The sequence below is a fragment of the Falco rusticolus genome, chromosome 1 (assembly GCF_015220075.1).
Source record: "Falco rusticolus isolate bFalRus1 chromosome 1, bFalRus1.pri, whole genome shotgun sequence".
In the NCBI taxonomy this organism is placed as follows: Eukaryota; Metazoa; Chordata; class Aves; order Falconiformes; family Falconidae; genus Falco; species Falco rusticolus.
Genome location: NC_051187.1, coordinates 89,947,008 through 89,966,682, shown reverse-complemented (window position 1 = coordinate 89,966,682; position 19,675 = coordinate 89,947,008). Strand labels below are relative to the sequence as shown.

Below are 19,675 nucleotides of genomic sequence, written 5' to 3'. Positions count from 1 at the left end.
GTGAAGATATGATAAAGTGGCTTAAGAGCATAATTTGGTTGAAGAACGGGAACATTTTTGTTATGCTTTAACAGAAGTAAGTTCCTTCATCCCACGCAGCTCCAGAGGTGCCAGCCCCACGAAGCAGCAGGACGCAAGCTGGCTTTACGCCGCTTTACAAAGCTTCGAGCGTAAGGAAAACAATGCCCGCGGTCACTCCTTCACAGCCACGGCTGCCCTAGCGAGGTCTGCAACACCAGGCTTAGCTCTGCTCCTCCGTGCTCCCTCTTTCTAGCGATTTTTAAACACTTTACTTAAAAACTGGCATATTGACCGAACACCCCACATCCACACACCCGCCCTTCCAGATGGAAAGTGACGAGAGGTCCCACGTTCTCCTCCGCTTCCCCCCGCGGCGCCCCAGGCCGGCGGCAGGCCCAGCGCACCCGGAGCCGCAGCCCGCCTTGGGGCCACCACGCAGCAGGGACGGACGGCGGAGCCGTGCGGTTTACGCCTTTTGCACGGATCTACCCAGAGTGGGCGCCCAAACCGGCTCAGCGGGCGCCGCCCGCCGCTACCGATCGCGCTCCGCAGGCAGCCCGCCGCGCCGAGCAGGCCCTGCCGCGGCCCGCCGCCCAGCCGCCGGCCGAGGGAGCCGCCCCGGGGGCCGCTCGCCGCCCCGCCCGGGGGCCGCCCCGGCGCCCGTCTGCGCGGGCGGGCCTGCACATGCCCAGCAGCGCGGGCAGCCGCTGCCCTCCCCGGCCGCCGCCGGCTCCGCGCCGTCCTGCCGGTAGGTGCGCGCCGCCGTGCCGAGGGCCGCCGCCGGGCCCTGCGCCGCGGGGGAGCGCGGGGGCGGGCGGGTCGCGCCGCTGGGGACGCCGAGCCCCCTCCGGGAGCAGGGGGCAGCGCCAGGGCGGCCTGGGAGCCGCCCGGGGGAGGGGGCGCCGCGCTGCCGCAGGCCCCCCTGGAACGCTCCGGCGTGGCTCCGCGGGGGGAGCGCGCTGGGGGCGAGGGCAGCGAGGAACGGTATTTTTAGCAAGAACGGGGTGGGGCTTTGTGTTTTTATTTTCATTTAAAGCAGCCTCGCTTGCCAGATGATTTTTAATAACTGCCGGCACATGCGCGTTGCTGCGGTTGCTAGAGGATTGTTTTCCGTGACTGCAGTAGAGGCGCGCTCGGAAGCGGCGGTCAAAACGCCGGGGTCTCTGCCCTTCACCCCCCCTCCCGCGACCCCCTTCTTCGGGGGGGGCAGCGTCACGGTGGGGACGGGCCGCCTGGTGCCTGCGGGAGCGCAGGTCACTGCCCAGTGAACCTGTGGGCACCGGGAAGAAGCGGGGGGAAACACTCATCTGAAGCATTCTGAAAGATGTCCTTAATTATCCTTAAAAAAAAAACCCAAACACACCATACCACAACAAAAACCAAACCTCCTCTTAACCTGACAAGTGTTGCAACTCATAATGATGGCTTGCAGTCGTTACCATACTTCAAACGGAATACTTAATGCAGCTAAATAAAGCTGGATTCTTACTAAAAAAAAAAATATTACTAAAATAAACTGATGGCTGTTTAAGATCTGACAGCTCTTCAGATTTGTAATCTGCCTTTAGAACTCCACAGGTGGCAGTAAAGGTGAGGGAAAGGGGCCTTTGCCTCTTCACCAGCACACCAACAAATTCCCCAGATCAAAGCTGCACTGCTATTTGTGTTTATCAAAATAACAGCATTTGGCCTCATCTCTCCGCACCAAGTGTCACTGGGAGGCTGTGACAGCACCCATATGAATTTGAAAACTTTCCAATTAATTCAAAATGGAAAATAATTTCCAGCACTGATTTTAACGTAAGTTGACATTTAATTTATGATAGAGTATGTCTATGGAGATGATGAATTGGAAGCATTACTTGTGGGAGATACAAAAAAGCACTGGCATTCCTGTTCACTTTTCTAGCTTCATGTCCAGCTAATTACTTTTTGTCCATAGATATGAATTACTCTCGGTTCATAACCACTGTGAGTGCAGCAAGAAAAGCGTCTCCAATAAGACTTCTCAGTGAGTATATGCCCATTCTTGCCAGGTTTTCTGGAAGGGTGTCATTCTGTGTTCTGGGCTTGAAAGAAAACCGTGCTGCAAGCTGACAAGCAAGGCCAGTTAACAGCTTTCACTTTTGGCAAGTTGAGATGTCAAGCAGGTGTAAAGAAGAATAAAGTGTATAGCCTTGAACCACTTCAGAAACCCATCCAGATAAAAGAAATAGTATTGTCACTTCAACATGCTTCTGAAAAATCTTTGCTACTGCCTCTGAGGCAGGGCTTTTGGCACAGTTTGCTACTGAATTTATGCCGGTTGTCCAGGAACAAGCAACTGCTAATGACTTGAAATTCAGTCCCAGCACCATGTTTCTTTCCACCTAGCTTTCCTGTATCCTGTTAAAGTCCATAAATTCCTCAGCACCCCCTCAGTGTTACTACATTTTCCCTTTCTATATTACGCTATCATTAGGCTACCATGTTACATAGTCTTCTGTGTGACAGATAGAAAAGGTTAACTACCTACTACTTGTTTACTCAGTTGAAACCTACAGGGACCTGACAGAATCAGAGCATGAGACATACATCACTAGTTAAGCCTTCAGGGGTCGATTTCCTCTCTTGGTAAGCGGTTGGCATTTGCTGTTCTGCTTAAAATGCTTCATACAGGTACAGCTAAGTCAAGTAATTCACTATAGTCAGTCTCTTACATTTTCAAGTGATACACCGATACACATCGTAACAGAGAAGTAGCAGAGCTTGTGCAGAAAGACACATGGAGGCTGCAGTTTTGATGACAAAGTAAATCTCTTTACCAGACCAAAAGTCACAGACATGACCCATATCGATAAACTGATAAGAATTAACTCCCCCTATTCAAGTTTGCTAGTAAGTAGTTGAGAATAAACTCAGTAACTGGAGGCTTTAAACCAAATCTGATGTCATCTTTCTTCTCATATCTGATGCAAAACTACCAAGCCGGCATGAATGCCATAATGTAAACTTTTAGATTTAATGCAGTCAAGTGCCCTTGCTGGACTGAGGTCCAATCTGGGCTGCATAGACTGGACTTGAATGATTGTGAAACTGGGTCTTTAAAGCAAGAGTTGCTAACATTTTTCTTCTTACTGAATTATTTACACGGTGCCTCTGTTGCTAAAGCTGGGCTGCCAGAAATGTTCCCACTCCCTTATGGAAAAGCTATAATCATACATGTAATTATCAGTGTAGCTGCACTACTGCCACTTCAGCTAAAGTGAGACTAAACAAAAGACAAAGGCAATCATTCCAAGTCACTCTAAACAGAAGATCGTTAAGGTTTTAAATTCTTGAAGCTTAAAGACATCAGTTACAGAAGAAGTTTTAGTAATAGTAGAACAATCCAGATTTAAAATAAATTATAAATAGGGGTTTTTAAACAGATTTTTTTTTTTTGTTTGGTCTGTCTCACCCATGTCTTCCCCCCCTTCCCCCAATGTAATCCAAGTAGAAAGGTGAATTTAAAAAGAATTAATGATCATTTTGAATTCAAGACAGTTAAAGTGAAAAATGGAACAAACTTCTCTGGACTTAAATGCTGACTATATGATCAATGTTGCAAATAATCAAATTGTAACCAAGGTCTTCTCCCTTTACTCTAGCTGAATTGATGCAGAAGTCTCCTCCATCTCTCATCTCTCTGGCTGGAGGGGCACCAAACCCTAGTGTTTTTCCCTTTAAGAGGGCTACTGTTGCCATCAGACATGGAACGGCTGTTGAGATTGGGGAAGATCTGATGAAGCGGGCTCTGCAGTACTCAGCCTCAGCCGGGTATCAGTCACAGCTGCTTGCACTTCAAGATACCAAAATCAAAAGATTATAAAATCCTTTACTATTGCATTAATTCACCTGTGTTTTTAAAACATGTTTGTAAAACCTGTTTTACAGAACCAGGTTTAACATCTTTCAATTTGCCTGACTATTTACATTTTGGTTTAAGTGGAAAGTTGTGAGCAGATGTGTAATTAAAAAAAAAAACCCTAACACTAGTAATTCTCAAGCCAGAGCATTTCCTGGCTGTTAGTATTTGAGAATTCAGACTCCCAGATCACCAGGAGGAATCATTTTGTGTTTTACAGTAAGCTACTACACTGCAATACATAGTTTCCATATTCCGGACTATTTGGTACCCTATATTAAAGTCAGTATGTACTACTTGTGGTAGTTGAATGAAGATATTTATAGTAATGTCATTTTTAGTACAAAAATTGCATGCCATTAAGTTACTTTAGCTCTAATGTGAGCTCCCCAGCAGACAGCACTGAGTCAGGCTTGTGACAGGTTTGCAAAAATATTTAGGTACACAGAAAGGCATGCAGGGCATTAATCAGTGAAGTTAAGGCTTCTCTTAATATTTCAATTAACTTAGCCATTTGTGGACATTCTACAAGATCTTAAGACATTTTTTGAAAAGAGTTTCAGAAATCCTGAGTATCTGTAGCCTATTACTAGCAGTATTGCAAGCTTTGTCACATTGCCACATTTGAGTATGAAAAGATCACTTCTAGGAGTAGACATTGTTCAGCCTCCACCCCTATTCCATCCTTAGCAAATCACTTCCACCCAGATTTCAGTATGATAGTTTAGTGTATGGACCAACAGATATTCATTTCTGCTCTTCCATAGAAAAATAAGATAAATGTTTCTTCATTTGGTAGGGCAGGTATAAAATCAGCATCTATGTGTATCTATGTGACACTGAAATCAGACTGAGGACCCTGTGCTAGATTAAGCAATGATTTAGAGGAACAGCCTAGCTTTGGCCTATAGATGTTAGATACACCTTATTTTATTCACGTTTCAGGATTCCAGAGCTGCTGGCTTGGCTAAAGGATTTCCAGAGGCATCTACATAATCCCCCTACAGCCAACTACAGTCCTGAGCAAGGACAAATGGAAGTGTGCATCACAACAGGCAGCCAGGAAGGCTTGTGTAAAGTAAGACCAAAAGCTTCATACATTAAATGCATTTCTTTCAGCGATGTTTATTCCTCCATCAGTTCAGTTACACACAGCATGAAGTGCTACTATATAACTATATGCAGGGCACTTTGTTAAATATATGTCTCACAGTATTATGAATGCAAGGTAATAGAGCTGAAATAAAACTGGTGTGGCAGTCTCATCTGTCAGGACTGCATGACTTCAGGTAAACTAAAGAGCCTGTCAGAAAACATGCTGTAAGGTATCATTTAATGTTACTTTAGTACAATAATAAGTACATAGGTATATTATTTGCTTTACCATAACTCAATTCTAATTATATTAGCCTTCCGTAAATAATTCCCCTTTCCAATCCTCTCTCACTGCTGTGTAGTTGATCCTTTCTGTAACTGAAGCACTGTTTCTGTTTTATAGTAAAGCACTGCCTTTCCATTTCAAATTGGTATCCTCTAGCTGATTACCCAGCTTCATTTGCCTCAAAAGCAGCATGTTCTCATTTGTTCATTGCTTTTCTCACAGATGGCATGTTAAATGGTTAGGCAATTACTAATACCAAGATTTTTAATCATATGAGGAAATCAGAAGTATGAAGCATGTGTACAAGAATGTCACAATCTAAGATACTCTTCTTTTACAGGTGTTTGAAATGCTCATTAATCCTGGGGACAACATCCTATTGGATGCACCTACATACTCTGGGACACTAGCAGCTGTAAGTATTCTTTAGCTACAAAACACTGATACATTTGAAACAGTAATTTAGTATCTTATCTGCATGCTTATATACACTGTCTGTATTTACTGTAAAAACATATCTTAGAATCAAGTTTTTACCATTAGTCCTGTCAAGTTCATGAATATTAATTCATAGAAGTTTTTCTACTAAAAGTTCTATAAAAGCTATTCCCAGGAGTGAAGTTACTCTTCCAAAATCCTAGTTCATTCAAGGGCTGAGGTCACATTTGGGATTGGAAAGCAAGCCATCACAACCTGGTCAGGTTGAAGCAAATGTGTGACAACTGGGTATTTTGAGATGTCAGCACATTCACCTGAAATGTAGCTATGGTATAATAAGCAGCCCATGACATAAACAGTATAAAACTGGAATATGCTTGAAACATATGAGTGCAAAAATGTGAATTAGTAAGAACTACACAAAAGTTTACTTCTGAAAAGTAACATAACCAGTGTGTAATTAAATGTCAGCTCAGAATGCCTACCTGTAAGAAGGGTTGGAACAGATAATATGCCACAACATTTGTCTACTCTCGCCTTGCATCAAAACACATTTTATTACTGTTTGCTGTGCTAAGTTTGAATGCATCTTTTCTAATGAAATATATGTTGTTAGGAATATATTTTGACAATGCAGCATCTTGCATTTTTACTTAAAAATGCAGAGCATTACGTGGTACAGATTGAAATTCCAGAGGAGACAGCATGCTTTTTTGTTGGTATTTTGCCTGTATTTTTTCATACTGCTGTCAACAGGTCACTGCAGTAGCATCATTTCATTCTCCTTTATATTGCAGAATGTATCTATTGCGAACAGATACTTTGCCCTTTGTCAGTGAGGAGTATCTTATAGTTCTGGCATTTCCACTGAAGTAGAGTGTAAATTGTCAGTAGGAAATGAAGGTGCTCTGAACTTACTACCTGTGGTGAGACCATGAGGAGTCCTGAAAGAACACAGTTCAAATTTACAAAATCCCTTTCTGCTTGCAAAACCATGTCTGATTTCCTAGAGAAGAGCAACAGTTGAACATAGGAGGTACCCATTTCTTCTCAGTTGTCTTAAAAGGGCAAATAAGGAGTGATGTGGTAAATTTGACAAGCCTCACAGCAAATTCAGACAAACTTTCTTTTGAATCATGAGCAAATGGAGTTTGACGTAGCTACTAAGTCAGAAAGACTTTGCAATGAAATTTTACGATGCTGATGATAAAAGGAAGACCTTTGAATGACTGGATTATGACAGTTTTGTTCCTCCTATCAACAGCTGAGACCCTTGGGTTGTAACATAATTAACGTTCCTAGTGACCAGCATGGCATTATTCCAAAAGCTCTAAAAGAAATTTTATCTACTTGGAGTCCAGAAGACATAAAAAAACGTAGCCACCACCTCCCCAAATTCCTGTACACTGTTCCGAATGGGTGCAACCCAACTGGAAACTCTCTGACCACAGAGCGCAAGAAGGAGATTTATCAGGTATGTAGCTGGGGCCTTGTGAATCTTGTAGGCAGAAACAGATAAATGTCAATCTCAATTCAGTCGAGGATACCCCACATATGGTATTTTGGCCCATTATTGGTCCAGTAGATATTCCTCCTAGAACTTGTTTCTAGCATAACCTGTTCCATGACAACTCTTCAGAGGTGGACTATGCATTAGATAAATTGTTTTTGCAATAGTAGCCCGTTGCCGCCTGCTGCCTTTGCCGTGGTCTTCTAACTGGACTTACTGCAAGTTTTCACACTACATGGAACAGACCTTCAGTTACGTACATGTGTCCTTGTACAGCAGGTACCAGGCTTACTCTTATAATTGCTTGATGTCCAAATTGGGCATTTGAAAGATTCTCTTGATAGGGCCTTGTATACAGTGAATGAACAATCCATAGAATAATATTATGATCCTGGTAATAGGCCCAGGGTATAGGAAGAAATGGATTCAGTGTCCTCACATTTTAACAAATCTTTACTTTCTGTTCATTTCTTTAGCTTGCAAGAAAATATGATTTCCTCATAATAGAAGATGATCCTTACTACTTTCTTCAGTTTGAAAAGGTAATTTTTTTCTTCCATACTCCTTAGTAACATCTTTTCTGGTCCAGGAGAGAACTAAGGTTTGAGCCATGGATCTTGCTGTATGCTCCTTCTTCACGTCCCACCAAGGTAGTTACAGGCTTCACAGTCTAGGCTACTTTTAGTTGCTGTCCCCTTTGTGGCATTTTATTGCATCAGCTCTGTTAATCACTGTTTCAAATTCCTCAAGCCTTACACAGGACAGAATTTCCTTCAGTAGTCAGAGAATGTCAAACTTCGCCTCCAGAGCAAAACAAGTACGCCGCTGAATCAGCACTTGAAAATAGCAGCCTCTTAATGTTCCTTTCAGCCCAGTCTTACATTCAGTGGAAGGCTGCCTACTCCCAATCTACTACATCCCATTTTTACCCCTTAGTCTTTTGAAGAACCTGAGAGAGTTCTCCCAGATACCACAGAAAGTAGCACTGAGTAGGCAGCTTCCCTCCTTCATGTAAATTTTCCCTAAACAGGTAACTATGGAGTGTTGATCTGTCTTTATGCATGGATCTACAGTTGCTCAGTCTGCCGAAGTACCTAACTTCAGGAATAAAAGCTGGTCTTAGAAAGCAGTAAAACGTTGGTAGAAGCTAAAGTTCAGTATTTTTATTTTAAAATATGTTTCTATGGGAGGAGGCAATAAAACTTCCCTTGCTCATTGAACAGCATTGTATGGCTTTGTTAGAGAGCGTAGGGGAAAAGGTATAAAAGTAGAATTCTTGATAAGGAAAAAACTATGCTGAACTCAGATCAAAATTTGGTCATATCATCTGATTTCCCTTTTTAAGGTAAAGCTAGAAGCTACAGGGACCCATCTTAGAAATTATAGTATCTGCTTACTCCATAAAAAGATATCTTGGCAGAGAAGTGGTTATTTCTTTCTCCTGCTTATGGCATAATACCAAAACTTGAACTGAGCACTTGTATGCTGAACAGTGGGCTAAGCATCAAAAAATAACAAGGCCAGTTTCTTGATGACTTTCATAGAATACTGTAATCGCATCTTAGACAGCTAGCCGAAACAATCACTTGTCAGCAAGTTACTGCATTTTTTTCCTTGGAATGCACATCCGTAAGATATTTACTACTGAAATATTTCTTTAAGAAATTAATTATGTCTTCATAGTAAAGAAAATAATTCCATCATAATCCTTACTTGCACCTTGAATTTTATTTTTTATTTTTCTTCCAAGCCATGGGCTCCAACTTTCCTCTCAATGGATGTGGATGGCCGAGTTATCAGGACTGACTCTTTCTCTAAAATTCTCTCATCTGGGTAAGGCCAGCTTCAGACTGCTCAGCATTGCCTGTTCATTTAAGGCACAAGACTAATACTTCATGCAAAATGATCAGACATGTCATAGTGTTTTTTCATCTAATTCTGGAATGTACTTTTGGATCTACAGCTTTTCTCAGTCCACTCACTTTTGATGTTATTTCTTGGCAGTCATTTAACTCCAGATTCTGTTTCTCTTCCGATACCAATAGTTACGTCACTGTCCCCAGGCCACCCACTCTTGCAGACACCATCTAGGCAGAAGGACAGATGCTGGATTCCAGCTCTGTTCCAGGAACTCCTAGGAGCTTTTCTCTTCTTTTTCTATTTCTCCTATCTCCTTACCATTCCTGCAGGCTCCCTGAACTTGTAATATAGAAGAGAGAGGATGGCATCATTCTCAAACTATTTATAGGGTTATACTGATCTCTCTTCTTCTAGCCTCACAGTTCTTTCAGGTTGTTTCCACCTGTCCAAAAACCTAAGCTGGCTTTTTTCCATTTCACACAAGTCAACACTTTTGATTTTTAACTTGCTTTTCTTTATTATCCTAATAGATACAAGAAAGTAATGTGAATTCTGCACTGGCAGCTAGTGGATTATAACCCCATCCCTGAGAAAGTGAGGAGACAACATGATGCTAAGTGTGATTGCACTTTTAGAAGTGATACTGCAAAAAGGGATGATGCAATTTTATCTTTGTCAAAGATACATATGAGCTTATTGGTTCTATTTTTCTTCAAAGAAAAAAAGATGGGTTGTAAGAATTGAAGCATGAATAAGAAACTAATATATCAGTCTAAATTCCAGTTAGCCTGCAGTACTGAAAGGGAGTGAAAGAATAAAGCTGTTTGCCACTTTCCATCTGTTTTCATAAAGCCTAAGCATTCATGATATTTCATTATGTGCAAACCTATCTTTCCTTCCCTTTGATTCATGTAATCTTTATGGTTGCAGAGGAAAGCTTACAAATGTGGGATATGTCCTCAAGTCTCAGAACTAAGAAGCTACTATAAGCATTAAAAACCCTTAAATGTTTTTATTTCATTACTTTGATACTGAGCTCATAAGTTGCATAAGCCTGGGGCTTAGGGCAGTATTAAGATACAGATGAACTTAAATGCATAAAGACCCTTACAATATCAATGGAATGCTTACACATTTTCCCACTTAGAAGTTAAACCGTAACTCACACAAAGTATATCATATTGCATTTCTGTCGTAACTTTTTTTTCTGCCCCCTCTAGGTTAAGAATAGGTTTTCTGACAGGTCCCAAGCCTCTTATCGACAGAGTCATTCTGCACATTCAGGTTTCAACAATGCACACCAGCACTTTCACACAGGCAAGTATCAAACTGCCAACTGAAATGTATTTGGGAAATATAACATATTCCAAGTTGTAAGAAACCACAAGCGAACAGCTTAGCACTTTTGCAATTTTGTTTATAATAAGCACATACATTCTCAATTCTGCTGAAGGAAGAGAGACCACCATGGAAATTACAACCAAAGCTATAGGGCAGGGGTCCTCAAACTACAGCCCGCAGGCCAGATACGGCCCCCCAGGGTCCTCAATCCGGCCCCCCCCGCCGGGGGTTGGAGGGGGAAACCAAGCAGCCGCAGATGACTGCCTGCCACTGCATCTGCACGCTGGCCCCCTGTTTAAAAAGTTTAAGGACCCCTGCTATAGGGTGTCTCAGTGCATGGAAAGCACAGCTATTATGCCCTTAACCCTCAGATCTCAAGAATCAAGGTTTAAAGTGCTTCTTATCTCCTGCTGATAGGTTCACTCGAAAAACCTCAATGTAAAGTGTACATTGGAAGAAGCACTTAGATTTTTTCCGGTGTTCATTCTGCTTAGCAATTAGAACAATACTGTCAGCCCACAAAGACATTGCAAAGCAGACTGCCAACTACAGCCCCTTTATGGTTAGTAATAAGGAAAGGAGACACTGAGCACACCTAAATATGGCTGCCATCTTCCAGCTCCATTAGTTCATCATAGAGGCAGTATTAGACAGGCTGACATGGGCGGGAAGGTAAAGCAATATACATTGCCTTCCTTTTTCTCCCTGATTACCATATTTAGCTTTCCATCCATTTTTTCCCTCTCTGCAACTCAACTTCCAAACACTGCCATGATCCTTGAAGGCAGCAGTAACATGGACTACAATGGCCTGTTGCTGTTACGACCTCTGTTTATAAAGGGCTCCAAGAGACCCCACGTGCAATTTCTTGCCTGTGTGGAATTTTGATTATTGCATCAGGCTATGTATCTTTTGGTGATTGCAAACGGTTCTGTTTAAAATATGGTATTGATGATGTGTCTTATTTCTTTAGATTATGATATCTCAGCTGCTTCAGCAATGGGGAGAAAAGGGTTTCTTGGAGCATATAGACAGGTAGGGTCATGTCATATGCTGAATCCCATCATCTATCATTCTGCTTCTTGTGACCTACATAAAACATTCTTCGCAGTAAGGAGGTCAGAAGTATTAGGGCAAACATAAGCCAGGTCACCAAGACTGACATTATTCACACAAGAGTCCTGAAGGAGCTCAGAGTGAAGTTGCAGACATGCAGGTCAGGGCATGTAACCTACCACAACAGTCCGCCAGTCTGCTGGCGCAGCCATTATGCAGCTCCCATCTGAAGGGAACACAAGAGGGTACTAGGAGCTCCAAGTCAGAGAATAAAGTTTTCATCCCTGCTAAAGCAGTAGGCTGTATAGCAAAGGCTAAGATTGCTAGGCACATAATTTATTAAGAAAAAGGCAGCATAGCTTCTATAAAGGCAGTTCTTGCCTCACTAACTGAGCAGGCATTCACCCTCTAGCACCCTTAATCTAATGATTTTGGGTGCCGATAGAATGTTCTACAGAGAGCAGTGAGGTTCACCTACACTCGCTAAGCATTACCTTTATCACCACTCGAAGACAGAACACTGGGCTAAGGTCTAATTGAGCAAGGCATTTCTTAGGTACTGACTAACACACATTTGTTTTTAGTTTATTATGCTGGAGGAGCATAGTTTCTCTTGACTGTCCATGCTTCATTTCAGATGCCATACTCGGATGCCATTAGAACTCCAAGCTTGCTACTTCAGTGGGAGTGTGCTACACTCTGCAGAGGCCTATAAGAGGAATGTGAGCAAAGCATGGACAAAGTTTTTACGTTTCACTGTAACAGCCTCTCGTCCCCGAGCACCTGCCTGTTGTCCCTTCTGTAAACTAGCATTTTAAAAAAATCCAAAACAAAAAAAAAAAAACCAAACCAAAGCAGACACACCAGCCCTAGTTTTGCCTTGTTTTAAGAATTAGGAACATAAAGATAGTCTTTGCAGTGAAACTTGGACCCTGCTTCTGCTCAACTTTCAGCAGTTCAAAAGATATATACAAAATACACCACTTCTTTTCTTGTAGGCCAAAAGACATCCTTGTTCAAGGCAACAGGCCGTTCTTCCTCTCAAGCTAATGAAAATAGTGCTGCAGGGTGCCATAGTGTAGCCACAGCCCTTTATAACCTTCTAGACTCAGTTGTCAGGTGATTTATTGATGAGGCCCAACAGCTGATTGGAATATCTTCCAGGGGATTTCATTTGGACAAAGTCAACTCGTTAGGTCAGGGGTCCTCAAACTATGGCCCGTGGGCCAGATAAGGCCCCCAGGGTGCTCAATCCACCCCACCCCCCCCTGCTGGGGGTTGGGGGGGAGGAACCAAGCAGCCGCAGATGACTGCCTGCCACTTCATCTGTGTGCCAGCCCCTGGTTTAAAAAGTTTGAGGACCCCTGTGTTAGGTCATGCTTTTGAGTTGGAGCTAGTTTGTTGTTTGGAGCAGCTATATTTTGGTGGAAGTCTTGTCTGTCTAACGCTTTACAATGCCATTCCAACATGAAAGTAAAATAATAACAGAAAGGCAAAAAACTCACAACAGAATTTGTGAATGGTAAAAACTGTGTAAGTGAGATTTACTATTTCATGCAGAATGTAACAATTGATGCAGGCTGAGTCTCAAAACTATATAAGCCTGCGGTGGTGTTTGTCTTATCAGGTATAATAAAATAAATTCAGAAAGCAAAGCTATTGGTTTAGAGAATATTTTTTAAAAATGATAAAATTAGTAGTAAAAGTACTTAATATGTTTTTCTCTACAGAGATGGGAACACATTTGCATTTGATTTACGAACTTTCTATCAAGCATTTCTGTGGTGTTTCCCATTGCACAGCACTTCTCATGTTAACAAAAGCCACTGCACAAGATTTGTCTATGTTGAAACTTGGGTTAGGGTCATTTTCCCTAGTAAGAGGTTGAGTTATTGGGATGTTTTAGTTCAGGTGTGGAGCAGATGGGTTCAAAAGTTTAGAAAAGGGGAAGCTGGCAAATAGTCATTCCAGGTTCATCATATGATTTGCTTTTTACCTTGTGAAATAGCATTTCCATGTGTTACTATTACACAAATTCAACTCAAATGCACAAAGATTAAGTCTGTGCTTTTGCATATGTGCAAGTCCTTAATTTTCTTCTGCTTTGTGCAGTAAATACTACTAACAGGACTTGTATCCACTGATAGAATAGACAGCATAGATATAATATATAAAGTTTCTATGACATATGTAAAGCTTAAGAAGCAGCCACACAAGCACTTCCTCTGTCTGGCTGATCAGTGCTTTGTTAGAGACAAAGCTGAAGCATTCAGGACTTCTCTGATACATGTACAACATTTTATACACGCAGTATACTCAGTTGTGCCCATCTAGGATATACTTAACGTTTCCATTAAATGTGCACTTAGGTTGTTCAGGTAGAAAAGCTTTGTTTCTGCCTTTGGAAACAAATGGACTCTAAAGTGCTATGAGATCATGACTTTGAATTGATAATTTACTTTCAGAGTGGTGGAGTTCTACAGGGCCCAGCGGGATGCAATGCTCATTGCTGCTGAGAAGTGGTTAAAAGGTCAGTGAGTGCAACACAGCTAATTACTTAAATTTTTTTCTAGCTGTTTATCTTCTTTGATAATCAGTAAAGTTCAGCTCTTGACTGAAGTGACATATAAGCATTATAAGCAAATCAATGACATTAAATATTAAGCTTGGGACAAATTATCTAGTGCTGCTGTTTTCATGCTTTTCTGGTGGGACAAGAAGATGGTGATGAGAAAAAAGCTCACCACGTTACTGTATAAAACAGTTTACAAAGAGCATATATTTCACTCCACTATGTTCTTATACTTTTTATGTGTAAAATCTGTCTTTAAAAATCTCCATCTGAAATAGCCAGAGATAGTGGCCTTAATTTAAAAGAAGATATAAACAATTGATGTAGTAGTAGCGATAATTTTTTTTGTCAGAAATCAGTTTTAAATGTCCTCTTTTAAAAGCGGTTAATCGTGGAGCATAGAAAGAATTTGATCAACAATTCTGCCATTACAATTAGTGACTCACTCCTCACTCCTTTTAGTCAGTCTGAAGTGGAATCAGCAATAACTGCTTAAGAACTGCTTACCTGCCTTAGATGATGCTTCCATGGGACATGAGTACTTGGGCACCACACAGTCATTAATATACATGCTGTTAATAATTCCAGGTTTTTGGATATGAAGTATTTCTTTTTTACATGGCTCTGAACAACCCTGGGTTGTTGACCTAGGTAGGCCCTCTCTGTCTCAATTCCCCAAGTATCAAAACAATGTAATAGCACTGGGCTACCTTAAACTGTATTGTGAGTATGTACTCATGTAAAAGACTACAGGGTCTTCATGTTTTCTAGTAATAGAAGCCATAATACTATGGAAGACAGACCTTTATTTTGTAGATATAATGGTTAAGTACATCAAGGAGGAGCTGGAGAAGATGTCAAGTCAAATAAATAGCCTCTTCAAAAATATGTCCAAAACCAGGTAAAGAATTCTAGGTAAACAAAAGGTATACAGTAAGTCTGCACACACAATATAAGACAAATTCTCTAGGCCTTCCCATCCTCTTCATAACTCCTAGGCTCTCCTTTGCTTTGGGGAAAAATCTGTAATCATTGAAACTTAAAGGAAAATGCTTTTGCACTTTGCTACACTTAAAATCATATTGATAGTCAAAGTGATGTTAGAAACTGCGTCAGAAAAATTATTTTAGATTGTTTACTTGATCTGAAATAATCAACAAATACAAGTTTGTTAATGTTTGGGATTTCTGTAATTCAGAGCAATCACTTTCACAAAAAGTATTGAGGAAACCAGCACAAATGCAGTAAGCCCACACAGATTTGGAGTACTTTAAATTTGGCAAATGGCATCCTGGCTCTGTGGCCTACATTCCCTTTGAGTTCACTGGAGCAATAAATCAACATCTCTAAATCTATGATGTGTCAGTTAAAGTTGGGTCAGAAGTTTCTTTCTTGATTCCCTTCTTTTCTCTTTCTCTCTCCAGATTTGGCAGAATGGTACTGTCCTGCTGCTGGCATGTTCTTGTGGATCAAAATTAAGGGTGTTCCTGATACACAGCAGCTGATCATGGAAAAAGCTTTGCAGAAAGAAGTATGACCTATAGTGTAATGGCTTATGATGTTAAAATGAAACGAGGGAAGGATAAAATAAATTTACCATATCTATCTGCACATCTGAGCACACAAAAAAGCAGGGGAACTTGGGCACCATCACTGAGTCTGCAAGTCAAGGCATTGTTGTACAATGACTCATTAATAAAATATTTTTATGTCTGTATTCAGATGTTGATATTTAATCAGCTTAAATTTAAACCATTATAATATATAGTAGAATATATCAAGTATACAACACATATATATAATATTATTATATGTACTTATATGAATGAACGCTATCCGCAATATCTTTTTAATAAGACAAATTAAGTTATTTTATTTCTACAATTTTTAAGAGCCATCACTGTGCACTGAGTAAACTATATCCCATCTCACTGGTGCTTCTAAATATTGTGATGACAAGCCAGATCTGGTAACCCACCAGCCTAGGTAACCAAAACCTAAGAGCCCTTTGATTTTATGATGAAAAGTCTGAATCCAGGTTACACATTTTTGGCCTCTTATTTTGAAGAGAAGAAATGCATAACGCCATGTTCTGATACCAGTGTTTCAGCAGTAAGCCTTCTCAAATTTAGTTAACATAGTGTTTTAAAACTGTAGAAGTGGTAATAACTGGGTAGCTAATTGATTTTTCTTAGGTGTTACTGGTTCCTGGAGGAGCATTCAATATTGATAGTTCAGAGCCTAGTTCTTATGTCAGAGCCTCCTTCTCTCTGTCTTCTCCAGCCCAGATGGATCTGGTAAGTGAGATATTTTTTTTTTTTGCATTCTTATCAAGACAGTTTCTCACATAGTAATACTCCCTTAATTTTACTCATTTCTTCTGTGTTTTATTGGACATTAGTACAGGTTTTTTAGTACTTAGTTGATTAAGCAGTACTGTTGAAGCAGTATTAGCCGGGTTTTAGGCAAGTTACTCATATCCAAATGACCTGAAAGGTACCAAATTTTTAGGACCACTTAAAATTTTTCTGTGTATCTCCTACATGTAGAGTCTCACACTTAATCCTCCCAGACATTATTCATAAAGGCTTTACTGAAGTCAGAGTAAGTTTTGCTATTTGCTTTAGCATTAGGAGTCATCATGTATCTTATATTCCAGATTTTCCATTCCTGCGATTGAATTATCTGTTTTGTGTGTGTGTTGTCAATCGTTTATAAGAAAGAATATTGTTTTTCTTTCATACAATTGACATACATGTTGTATTTAATTTCTTAGGAACTAGTCTTTGTATTTTTGGAACATTTTGGATGTTATTCAGCTGTATCTATAAAGTTAGTGGGAAGAAAGATAGGAGACATTCATTTATGCAGATTTAATACTCATTTGATTCAGGTGCTTGAAACAGCTCAGTATTTGTAGTTGTACTTTCATTCAGTTGTGAAGGTTTGTAACAGATAAGCATTTCAATTGTTTTCTGTTTCTTCTGTATTTCTTCTGTATTTCTTCTTCTTCTTTGTAATTTATAACCATACTATTGACAGTCGAATCTTATCTTTCATATGCTTCCCGATTCAACCTTTTCTTTCACCTTTGGAGCCTCCAGGCTCTTAAGTAAAAGAGGTACTCTCCAGGGTCACTAGTTTAAAAGTACAACTTTTATTAAATTATGTTACTGTATTAAAAGTAAAACTGTTTAGTTGCAGCTGAACTCTATTCAACCTTTGAGCATTACTCTATGCATTTTTCTGTTTAAGAAAACTCTGCCTTATTTCTCTCAGAGAAGTGGAACCTTTGTCCAAAGGCCATACATGTTGTTATAAAAGGGAAACAGAGAATATCAGAATTTTGCAGTATAAAATACTGAGTTTGTATATGATTAGGGTAGCGTTAGTAGTTTTACAGGTTTGGTCTGTTGCTGGAATCTAAGTGTGAACCATGTCTATGTCGTTGCAGGCCTTCAAGAGACTGGCTGACCTCATAAAAGAAACTTTGTGAAAAAGCTAAATAGAGCTCTTGCAGCAATCCAAATCATCTCCAGAAAATATTTATTAACATTTGGATTTCATCAGAACACTTTAAAAGCAAGCACAATACAGTGGATGTTTCCTTAGATCGTTTCAGCTGAAAAGGCAAAAAATGAAAGTGAAAAAGTTTGCTTAACGTTTATGACAGGACATTGCATTACTAAATTTATTCCAATTCAGAAACATCTAAAACACTCAAAACCAAAATGTTCCGTTTCCTGTCAAAGGCATGTTTTTGTTAGATTTGAATTGATTTTTTGTTCTGGCTTTTGTGTTCCATGTGGGTTGGGAAACAGGGAAATCAGTTACTTAGGAAGTTGCACCTGAGGTGGTCTTACCCACTATTAATCCCAATTTATACATTCCTCCAACAGCTTATGTTGGAATTGTTTTTGCATGTCACTTTCCTTGTCCTTCTGTATGGTGTCTGGTTTTGAAGATTTGAAGATCAGTATTTAATTGTACTAAAGTTTTGTCAGATAAAAGCAATGTAGGGATGTTAAAAAATTGAAATTGATCCAGCACAATTAGGCTATGATTACAAATAAAACTAATTGGGCTAAGGTCCCTTGCAATTTGCATGGGTTTTGCAGCTCATTCTCTTAAATTTGTAAAAGGTTTTCTGATTGCTGGCTTCCACTTCAGTCTGTGAATAATTACTTTGTACCTGTGTTAGAAAATCTCTGGTTTGCAAAGGCATGTGGATGTGCTAATAGAACTTCTCTCTGCTCTTAGTTAGTCAGACATGTTTTTGAACAGAGAGCGTAAGTAACTGAGCAGGGGACATAGTGGAATGGACCAATACCCTGACACTGCCAGATGTACAAAGCAAGCAAAATGAAAAAATAAAGAAATGTTTTGATCTCTAGTCCTTTGGTTGTTATCTTCACAACATTTAATACTTGGCAACATGTACAAAACCTTCAGAAAGTTTTAACTGTACAGATTTTCCAAGACTCCCCGTCTTGCTTAGTGACTTAAATTTTATTACTTTTTGGATGAAAAAACACTGTTGTTTTCCACCAACAGCATATGGTTGTTTCTTTATGTGCAAGTGTTCAGAGTTTCAGAGTAAAAACACATAAGGGTCAGGCACAACCTTGCTTAATTGGAAGTTTCACGAGAGTCATAGTCTTAGTACTAACAATAGTTTTCATTTCCTCTAGTTATAAATAGCATGTGTCATAACAAACTAGCACAGATATGTGCCTTTCCCAGTACCTCTTCTGTCATCAGGATCATTTCAGTGCCATCAGCCCAGGATCACCTTTTATCTCTATCTCAAGCCTTTTAATTTAGTCACACATCCAAGCCATCTCTGTGCTTTGCAGCTTCTTGAGCAGCATATCTAAGCTCTATCCTTTCCCCTCTTCTAGATTACTGTGACTTTTAGTCAAGTCCTCATGCTTCTCAGACTTAATTTTCTCCAATTTGCTGTCAGTATGTGATGCCTTTCCTCTCAGACCGGTTTGAAGTACTTGGTATGGTCCCTATTTGTCCATCACTCCTGCCTTCCTGCAAATGTGGGGCTGTGTCTGTTGTCCCACCACACCTCATCTGCAACCCCAGCCACATCTCTGGGTTCCCCTCCAATCCTCCCTGGCAGCAGCAGGATGGGGCTGCCACAGGCGGGCAGGCAGGCAAGCTGGGGCAGTGGATGAGGTCAGCCCTGCCATGGAGTCGGGCTGAGCTTGGGCAGCCGGACCCCACTGGGTGCCATAGCGCAGGGACAGCCTGCAGCCCCACAGCTGTTCCCAGGTCACCAGCACTGTTTTTGAAGACAAACTTTTCCCTTTTTACACTGTTGGATGGTGCTAACGGGGGGTCCAAACTAGCAGTGCCTTCTGTGCAGTGCTGCTTAACAGCAAGTTTTCACCTTTCAGTTCAGTTTCTTAACCACTTGTAGAAATCTTGAAAGCTCTGACTTTGTTATCAGGCAATATTTATCTTGGGTTCAATTTAGAAAATCATTTTATACAACAGAATGATGTGTCTGTTTAATTAAAATAATATATTTTTACAGAGGAATAAATGTAAACATCATTTAAGACTATTTTAGTACTCAGGCAAACACTACTGTCACTG

At 40.5% G+C, this 19,675-nt stretch overlaps 1 protein-coding gene across 1 annotated transcript; it reads left to right on the top strand.

Annotated features, from left to right (window-relative positions):
- Positions 1-645: 645 nt before the first annotated feature.
- On the top strand, positions 646-18,458 carry AADAT (aminoadipate aminotransferase). The gene is made up of 14 exons (XM_037389733.1): positions 646-769; positions 1,964-2,032; positions 3,651-3,819; positions 4,853-4,985; positions 5,629-5,703; positions 6,991-7,200; positions 7,713-7,778; positions 8,987-9,069; positions 10,317-10,413; positions 11,411-11,472; positions 13,959-14,023; positions 15,490-15,596; positions 16,261-16,362; positions 17,520-18,458. The coding sequence occupies exons 1-14, from the start codon at positions 706-708 to the stop codon at positions 17,559-17,561; spliced, it is 1,344 nt and encodes a 447-aa protein (XP_037245630.1). The 5' UTR covers positions 646-705; the 3' UTR covers positions 17,562-18,458.
- The last annotated feature ends 1,217 nt before the right edge of the window (positions 18,459-19,675 follow it).

Excerpts from the sequence above, each read along its gene's own strand:
- AADAT (XM_037389733.1), top strand. The coding sequence starts at position 706 with ATGCCCAGCAGCGCGGGCAGCCGCTGCCCTCCCCGGCCGCCGCCGGCT. Across the intron at positions 5,704-6,990 it reads ACTCTGGGACACTAGCAGCT|CTGAGACCCTTGGGTTGTAA; the intron begins GTAAGTATTCTT and ends TCCTATCAACAG. Across the intron at positions 15,597-16,260 it reads AAAAAGCTTTGCAGAAAGAA|GTGTTACTGGTTCCTGGAGG; the intron begins GTATGACCTATA and ends GATTTTTCTTAG.